This window comes from Tympanuchus pallidicinctus, unplaced genomic scaffold, assembly GCF_026119805.1.
Source record: "Tympanuchus pallidicinctus isolate F22 unplaced genomic scaffold, pur_lepc_1.0 scaffold29, whole genome shotgun sequence".
Taxonomy (NCBI): domain Eukaryota; kingdom Metazoa; phylum Chordata; class Aves; order Galliformes; family Phasianidae; genus Tympanuchus; species Tympanuchus pallidicinctus.
This window is the reverse complement of record NW_026294746.1, coordinates 2,104,720-2,113,400: the sequence shown is the minus strand read 5'-3', so window position 1 is coordinate 2,113,400 and position 8,681 is coordinate 2,104,720. Positions and strand designations below refer to the sequence as shown.

Genomic DNA, 8,681 nt, shown 5'->3' with positions numbered 1-8,681 from the left:
GTAACAGCACCAGCCCCATCGCTTGGGCTGATCCCTCACAGAGCTGCTGCCCTGCTAGGAAGATTTCTCAGCTCGCTTAAGGCAGGTTTCAATGTGCAGCAACACGAAGAACAAATCCATCACGTGTTCCTTCCCCCACAGCAATGCCCAAAAACACAAACCAAAGCAAAGGGTCGCTGCCCTCCCATCTGTCTGGCAGCAGCCCCTGTCCAAACCTACTACCATTCTAGCAACAGAAGTAACAGAGAAGAGCAAAACCAAACCAAAGGACCAAAGAAACGGGGGACTTCTAGCACTCAGATGAGAAACTGCATCTTCTTCATGTGCTCCCACCTCCATACCCTCAGCCAACATTCCCTGCAGGGCAGCTGGATGTGCAGGACAGCTGTGAATGCCAGGAAAAGGGGGGGTTGAAAGTATAATGCAAATCTCTTTTCTCGTTTTGTTTTGTTTTTTTTTCTTGTTGTTTTTGTCTGATTTTGGTTTGTTTGGTGTTTGGTTTTTTTTACATATGTACACAAGTCTGACAATAAAACGTGGAACACAGTGCAATGTCTTGGCTGCGTAGCATCCAGGACTGGCTTAGTTGTGCATCATGGTGTGCCACAGGGGACACACGGGATGGAGAAGTAAAATGATGTCCTCGCTGGCTTCCAGAGAGATGTAAAAGTAGGAGCTGTTCCCCCGGAAGAAGAGCAAAGTCCTCTTTAAAACCTCACTGCAGTCTCTGGAGGGGAAGGCGTTCCTCAGAGGTGCCGCGGGCTGGGATGCCCGTTATGGTACAGCTTCTGTTTGATGTGCACCATGTTCCCAGTCGCCTCCTCGTACTGCCTGTGGTGACGTTTTCTGAACTCCTTTAAGTTACAAAACTTTGGAATCCAAGACCAGGAATTGTCTGGAAGGCAGAAAGGAGAAGGGTGATATTACAGAGATGCCGAGACCTGAGCTCTCCTGCCTCATCTGCACTGCAGCCCTGCAGGCAGGGCCCTCTGCTTCACTTGGAAGGACCCTGCTCCAGAAGGGCACCGGGAGCTCAGCCAGGTGGCTCCTGGACATCTCCAAGGATGGAGGCTGCACAGCCTCCCTGGGCAGCCAGTGCTACAACACCCTCACCTAAAGGAGCAGCTCCATTCCTGCAGTGCAGCACAGAAAGCCAGCGTGCCAAAGCCATGCAGGCTGTACCTGAGCCTGCAACCAATGCGAGGCTCCCGGCTGCAAACCAGGGGTGCAAAGAAACCCAGATTTCATCAGTACTCTGCTCAGACACACAGCCAGCACCCGGAGCAGAGCCCTCATCTCCATGCATAGACATGGCAATGGCCAACATGGAGCCACCAGAGCCCACCATCTGGCCCAAGGATGTGCTGAGGGCCACACTTACCGTACCGCCGGCTGGTTCTCCAGGCTCGCACAGCGTAGTGGAGAACCCCATCCATCCACACCAGAAACCAGCTGATACAAAAACCCAGCAACAGTCCCAGCATCAGATCAATCTCTTGCTTGGTTACATTGTCAGTCACAAAGTAGTTCTCTGAGGAATCCACCACAGACTGATCCCCGTCATACGGAATGACGTAATGGACGTGGTGCCTGTCGTGGGGAACAGAAATGGGGAGAAGCATCAGTGGAGAAGAGCAGGGCGTGTTTTCCACCAGCATCTGTTTCCATGGCCAGGGGCTCTGAAGCCCTACCGACACTGCTGGGCTCAAAACCAGGAATACAAAGAGCAAAGCACAGCACCCTGCAGCCCAGAGCTCATGTCGCATTGCTGACACAGGCTGCCCTTGCTTGAACTCATCATCTGTAATGCAATAAACAACATTCGGGGCTGCGGCGGTCGCTCCCTGAGTTCAGAGGTCAGCCATGCCTCTGAGGATGCACCAGTTGCATATTTGGGTTGCATATGCAGGTTGATGGAGAGAAAATGTCCAAATAGTGTCACGAGTGATGCTCCGCTCGCAGGATCCCAGTGAAAACAGCCCTTGTCTTCATGAGGGCCAAACAGAGACTCATGTGGGCTCAGTGTGTCCCAAAAAGGGCAAAGCCTGGGAGAGTTGTTGGCACTTTCCTGCTTTGGTTTGGCTTAGCAGTACAGAGTGGAGCCTCTGGGATGGGGTGGGAAAGAGGGGCTGCCCCCTGAAAGCCTTCTGGTGGCAGCTCAAGCCCTTGGGAACATGGCTGAAGAAATTTGGAGGCATCAGCACATCAGTATGGAGAATTATTAATAGAATGCAGAGGTCCTGGGTCCCCACTGCAGCCCTAGGGAACTGGAAATTGGAACGTGGCCTGAATGGCTCTGGGAGCCAGATCCAGGGAGGGAAGGCATCACCTCTGAGCCTCCATGCCAGAGGCCAAGCCTTGTGCCCAGAAACACAGCCACGTGCAGCCACTGGTGGTACCAAGCAGCAAAGAACTTGTGAGGTCCTGTTGGTGAGCACCAAGTCCTGCACCCCTGAAGCAAGCAGGGATTGCATTCACTGCTTTGTCCCCAGCAAGGCAGCACCAGCTGAGATGAGACAGTGGCACAACAGGCTCAAGCACTCCTGCCCCTTCCCAGCCCTGTGATGGGGACAGATCTCCCCCCCCCTTAGCAAACCATGCATGAAGCCCTGAGTGCAGCCGTGATGGAGCAGAGCTGTGGCCAGCACGCCTGGGATGCTCCCTACGGAGCTGCCCAAAGCGCTAATGTCCCTTCCAGTGACCTTGTGAGCCTGCTGGCTGCTGCAGCCCAGCCACAGCACCGGAGCCCTTCAAAAAGCACTGCTGTTTAGGATTTGGGAGAACAAAGCTTATCCTGTGCTGCTGGACAGCCCCAGGATGGGCACTGAGGTGCACCGATCCCAGGGGCTGCAGGAGGCGCAGAGCCTCTGTTCTGCATCTCTGCCTGACCTTGCAGCCTCTCCCCAAACGTGCCAAGCAGCTCAGCTCCTGGCACAGCCATGGCCAGCAAAGCTGGGCTGCAGCAACAGGGATGGCTCCATTGCAATGGTGAAAATGTCTTCCTGGGACCTTCCATGCTATAGCAGCTGCTGGGAGCCCAGGGAAGGCCTGGTGGTCTCCAGCACAGTGAGCATCCCTGGCCTCCCAGTGTGTTCACAGAGGGTATGGAGGCATGGAGGATTAAGGATTTGTTCAGAGTGTTAAAAAAGGAAGAAACGGAGCAAAAATGATGGGTTTTGGTGCTTGGCTTTTGCCACAGCATCTTTGCTTGGGAGGGACAAACTCACCCAAGGTCACCCAGAAGGTCGGTGCCAAGGAGAAGACCACAACCAGAGCTTCTGAGCTCCTCATCCTGTCCCAGGCAGGAAACTCCAGAGCCCCCGGGCTGTTTTGATGGGTCTGTGCTCCATGCAGGTGTCATCTGCTCTCCCCAGCTCACCCAGCCGCCACGGACGCCCTTTGGTGATTTTCCTTTGCATGACATCACCCAGCTCCTGATCTGCTGCCAGCCTGCTGCTTCCAGAGAGGACCCTTTCCTGGCTGGGACAGAGGCACCTGGAGTGGGGCAGTGCTTTGTTTCTGCAGCCCTACACAGCCCTGTGTCTCCTGCAGCAGGGACAGCCCAAGGAGGGGGACCAGAGGGGCTGTGGACAGCCTGGATAACTTCCATATTGGAGCCGGAGGGTGCCAGGGATCCAATCCAGCAGCAACATTCCTGCACTGCCATCAGCAGGAGCTCTCAGACGTAGCTCTCAGCCCTTCTACCTCCTGCAAGAAGGCAGATGCTGAGAGAGGAGCAGCCCACATCTCCAGGTGCCAGGGCCAACCCTGCTGCTCTGCTGATGCTGTCCCTCCATCCACCATCATTACACCAGCTTCCTTCCCACCCAACTGGCAGGACTCTGCCCTCTGCTCCCCCACCAAACAGCCATCAGTGCAATTCAGATATGGCCACCTGTCCCAGAAGAGAAAGGCCATGAAGCAGCCGTGGCAGTCACTGAATGCTTGGCACCACAAAACCTCTCTCTGACCTCCTGTGGCCACAGCTCCCTACTGACAAACAAACCTAAAAAGCACCCAGCATGGCCACATCACACTTCTCCCACTGCACTGCTACCTTGCTTCTGCCATCAAGTGCCAAGAGCTTTGGTCTGAAGCAGCCCTGCATAGTCAGGGTTCAGCAGCCCCTAGCAATGGGCCGCTTTGTTTCCCCAAAATTCTCAACCCTAGCAACTCTCCTTACTCACAGCCAGTGCTCAGGAACATGGAAACCAGAGCAGAGTCTTCAGCTGCAGGAGACAAGAGCTCCACAGGGCAAGCGTTAGCAGAAGGTGTTTTAGGAGACAGCAGGCAGAGCACGCTCCTTTCACCTGCCCTGGGACCTCCATGCAAGGCATGGGCCATCACAGAGAGGCACAGGGGTTGGCACATCCCTTCCCCACCAGCCATGCAACCATGAGACCCCAACGAGGCAACCCAGGACAGGGCAGCCAGGAGCTGAAGCCTGAGCTCTTCCCTTAGTCTTGCACGCTGAACTGCAGGCAGTTCCTCTCTCCAAGGCTCCCTTTTGTTACCAGCACAGTCAGAGCCTTTTGCCAGGACCAGATGCCACCTTTCATAGCTCCAGGGTATGCCCTGCCTGGGCCACAGCTGTGTGCACGGGGCTGAGCCCAGAAAGCAGCTGCAAAGAGCATGAGGCACATTTCATCATCCACCCCTTGAACCAGAGGGAGCGCAGGGCACAAAAACCCTCACTCAGGAGTGAAGGCAGCTTTGTGTTTTGTTGGCAAGATCCATCTCTTGCACGTACCTAAGGCAACCAGTGAACTTCCACCTTTCGCTCCCTGTCATCTTGACAGTTTGGAAGCTGTGCTGTACACTTTCTAAGAAATGACCTGACTCCATCTGAGGACAGAGCCATGGCCCATCCATCTGCAGCCCTGCCCCCTCCTTGGGCTTGGGCAGAAGGAACGCGGCCACTGACACCAGCAGGACCTGGCAGTGTTTAAGTACATTACCAACAGCTGATTTTCACCACCACTGCATGCAGGCATGGCAAGCAAAAACGGATTGAAGAGGCAGAGGACGATTCTTAAACAAGCAAAAAACATCAAGAAGTCTCCAAAAAAATTACCCAAGAGAAAGAATCCCTGACAAATAGAATGAAAGGCGCTATAGACGTTGCTTCCCAACTGGCAGTAGTGAAGTTGTGCCCAAGGAGCCAGGGTGTGGGGTCTGCTCTCAGATCGCTCTGGCCTGGCTCTGCTCAGCCCTGGAGGTACCTCCTTGCTGTTCTGCTACTGGAACCATAGGTCGAAGCAGGGTGGATGGGATGAGCAGTGGCTTTGGATAAGGTTTGCACACCCCAAGGTGTGAAGGTTTGCTCAGCTCCCATCCAGGGCCACCAGAGGAAAGCAGTGGTTGGGAGGACAGAGGAAGTGGACTGGGGTAGCAGTGGCCAGGGCTGCAGGACATGGATCATGGAGAAAAGCAAAATTCACCTCCACAGCCAAAGCTCAGTTCCTCAGCATCACCCATGGAACAAGGAGCTGCATTTGGGGGAACCGAGCGCTGCCCAACAGCCATGGCAGGAAACTGTGCAGCCCTAAACTTGCAAGCAGCAAAGACATCACCCAAAGTCCCCCAGCGCCAGGCCTGTGCTCCGTGCAGCACCATGATGGCTCCGGAGAAAAGCCACTGAGAATTGGAAGCTGACTGACAATCACAGAGCCTCAAAGTGACACCGTCCTCAGCAGCAGCAGCACTCCATCCTGGGTGCAGGGCTGCCCAGACCCCGACCCCTTCCATCCTCACCAGCATCCAGCCTACAACTCCCCCCCCCTTTCTCCCCAGGGAAAGCACACAGCCCAGTGTCTGCGAAGGCAAAACACGGAGTGTTGGAATTCAATCCAAGTTCCTTTCCTCCCCAGGGCTGCCGGATGCCTGCACACACGCATGCACACAAAGGAAAATGGACTTGCAGGCCCACGGCAAACTCTTCTCGCAGAAAAACAAACCTACCCTTCCCCCTCCCCCCCATGTTGATGCTGAGACACGGCCAGAATGCAGACAGGGCCTCCTCCAGCCAGGTGGGGTGGAAGGGGCTGGGTCAGGTGAGCCCGGCGTCGCAGGTTAACTCACCTGCCACAGTTGCAGTGACAAACTCGGTCTTCCCCTCTCAGATGCGGTAGGATGTAATTGTGAAATCTGTCCAGCAACGCATTCATGTCCATCAAGCAAGCTATTGCCTGTAAGAGCCCATAACCAAGGCATCTGGTCAACTCTGGATGATGGAATAAAACATTGACTCCAGTTTGATTGCCAAAGACTGAAGCGGTCATATAGAAGATAATCGCTGGTGTTCCCCGGGGCAGACACACCGTGCACACACACACACCGAGCACACAGGGACGCGCGGGGCCGGGGAAGGGAAAAAGGGGAGGTTGGGGGGGGGGGGGAAGGGGGGGAGGTGGAATGGAGGGGAGGGAAATAAGCAAAATCTCTTACCATAACGATAGAGGCGCCCAGGATCATGAAAATCATGGTGTTTGCATTCATGGACATCAACGGGGAATCGGTAGCGATCGGCTCCGGCCGCCCCCAGCCCGCGATCTGCGAGCGGCGGCCGCGCTATTGCGCAGCGCGGAGCCCGGAGCGCATCGCGCTGCGCTGCGGCGGGGGGCGGTGGGGCGGCGGGGCGCCCCCCGCGCTCACACCCGCACTGCCCCGTGCCGGGCGCCTCGGGCTGCCCGCTGGGGGAGGGTTATGTTGTTATTTTGTAGATAGATATTATTATTATTTTTTTTTTTCCTAAGACGAAGGTGACAGGTAAGGATAAAAATAATATATATATATCTCTTAAAAATGGGATGAATACTCTAAAAAATGCGTTCCCTTCAAGGCTGTCGGCCGATGGAGGTGCGCCACGGCGGCTCCGGGAGCGGGCACACGGCACAGCCCCGCATGCAGCAACTGGAGAGTGAGCCAGCCGAGGCCGGGGGGAGGCTGGGGGAGGAGGAGGCAAGCCACAAAAATCACCCAGTCCGGGGGAGCCTCATTGCATCCTCTCTCCCGACCCTCCCCAAAATCAACCTCTCCCGATCGGCACAAAAAAAAAAAAAAAAAAAAAAAAAAAAAAAATCCACCCAAAAAACAACACGCCTCCCCCCCCCGTCCTCCCCCTCCGCTGTTCCCCCCCTCCCCCCCTCCCGCCCCGGGGCAATGCCCGCAGCCCCTCGGGCTCCGGCTCCGGCTGGGCGGGCTGTGGGGGGCTGCTCCCCGCCGGGCCGGCCGCCCCCTCCCCTGCTCCCTCCCCTCCTTCCCTCCCTCCCATCCGCGGCCCTTTACCTAAGGCGGGGACGCGCTGCTCCGGGAGCGGCTCATCTCGAGCGGCAGCGCTGCAGACCTGCCCTTGCCGGGCTTCCCCCCGCCTGGCAGCCGCACGGTTTTCCCGAGCGGAGCCCCGGCAGCGGCGCTTGGCCGCATTTCCAGTCCCGCACCATCCCCACCCCGCCCTTCCTCCCTCCCGGGTCTTCCCCGCTCCCATCCCGGCCCGAACGCGGTCCCGATGCTCTCCCTGCCGCCCCGCAGCCGCGGGGGTCCCGGCCCGGCCCCGCATCTCCGCATTCCCACCCCGCGCCGATGCGGGTGAGCAGAAACGCCACGAAGTCCCACATCCTAGCATCTCTCGAGCCCACGATCCGAGGGAAGGTCGTGCTCTGGATTCTCGCATGGTTTTACATCGTCGAGCTGTGGGCCACGTTTGGGTTCGTCCTGCAAAAAAATAGCTCGGTGAACAGGTAACAACTTTTGTTTGGCTTGGTCGGTCGTGCCGTTAAACCATGCGATAGGGATGGGCAGCAGCCACAGCACATCACTCAAGGTTATCATCACCTTGTTGGCACTCGGGGCCACCGTTTGCTGCTTCGAGGGTTTGCATTCTTGCATCTTTTGTTTTCCTTCAGCTCCCCAGGCCACGATCAGCCTCCTTATGTAATGACTTGTGTTATATAAACTCCATTCTTCAAGGAACAGTCATTAACCTACTACTGGGCATTGGAAATACTAAAATACTGTCACACAATTAAAATCACTAAACGGTGCCCTCAAATTAGAGCACAGATTGCATTGCAGATGATTTTTTTTTTTTGTAATGAAACCACACATGTGAAGCATTTGCTAAGCCAGGCTCTCCATGCACAGACCCCATTACACCCAGCTTTGCTCCCACCCATGGTACAGAATCTCCCAAGGCTCAGCACCCAACAGTGGGAGATGGGACTCCAGGCATTCCCATTCCTTTCAGTGCTCCCATGCTGGTCCCAGCACTTGTTTTCCCAACACCTTCACCTCAGTTCCCACGTGCAATAGAAATAAAAGTTGGAGCTGGATAGTCTGCCTAGCTGGGCTGTAACTCATTGATCCTCAGCTTGGTGCATCCAGCAACACTGAGGGCTGAGGAAGGGCTGTCCTGCACCACACACAGCCCAACAGCATCACCTGGGTGAAAGAAAAGCAGAATCGACTCATAAAAATGGCTTGGGGTTGGATGGGACCTTAAAGATCATCCAGTTCCGACCCGATGGGAAAGCAGAGCAGAGCTGAAAGCTCTCTTTCAGAGTAGAAATCTCCTATCAACCAAACCAAGAAGCGCATTGTGCCCAGCAGGCACAACCCAAAGAGCTCTGTATAGAATGAGTTCAGCTGAAAATAGAGAACATTTACAGACACAGAAACAAAGA

General features: G+C 55.6%; 1 protein-coding gene across 4 annotated transcripts; it reads right to left on the bottom strand.

Moving 5' to 3' along the window:
* Positions 1-477: 477 nt before the first annotated feature.
* On the bottom strand, positions 478-7,413 carry TMEM240 (transmembrane protein 240). Of its 4 annotated transcripts, none has more exons than XM_052691930.1 (4): positions 7,288-7,413; positions 6,082-6,188; positions 1,382-1,590; positions 478-895 (listed from the first exon to the last, which is right to left on the bottom strand). In XM_052691930.1, exons 2-4 carry the CDS (start codon positions 6,171-6,173, stop codon positions 747-749), a joined length of 450 nt encoding a protein of 149 aa, XP_052547890.1. In that variant the 5' UTR covers positions 6,174-6,188; positions 7,288-7,413; the 3' UTR covers positions 478-746. The 4 variants fall into 4 exon arrangements, with proteins under 4 accessions (XP_052547890.1, XP_052547889.1, XP_052547887.1 ...); XM_052691929.1 differs by lacking the exon at positions 7,288-7,413 and adding an exon at positions 6,448-7,055 and having other exon boundaries at positions 6,082-6,223; XM_052691927.1 differs by lacking the exon at positions 7,288-7,413 and adding an exon at positions 6,448-7,055.
* Positions 7,414-8,681: the final 1,268 nt, after the last annotated feature.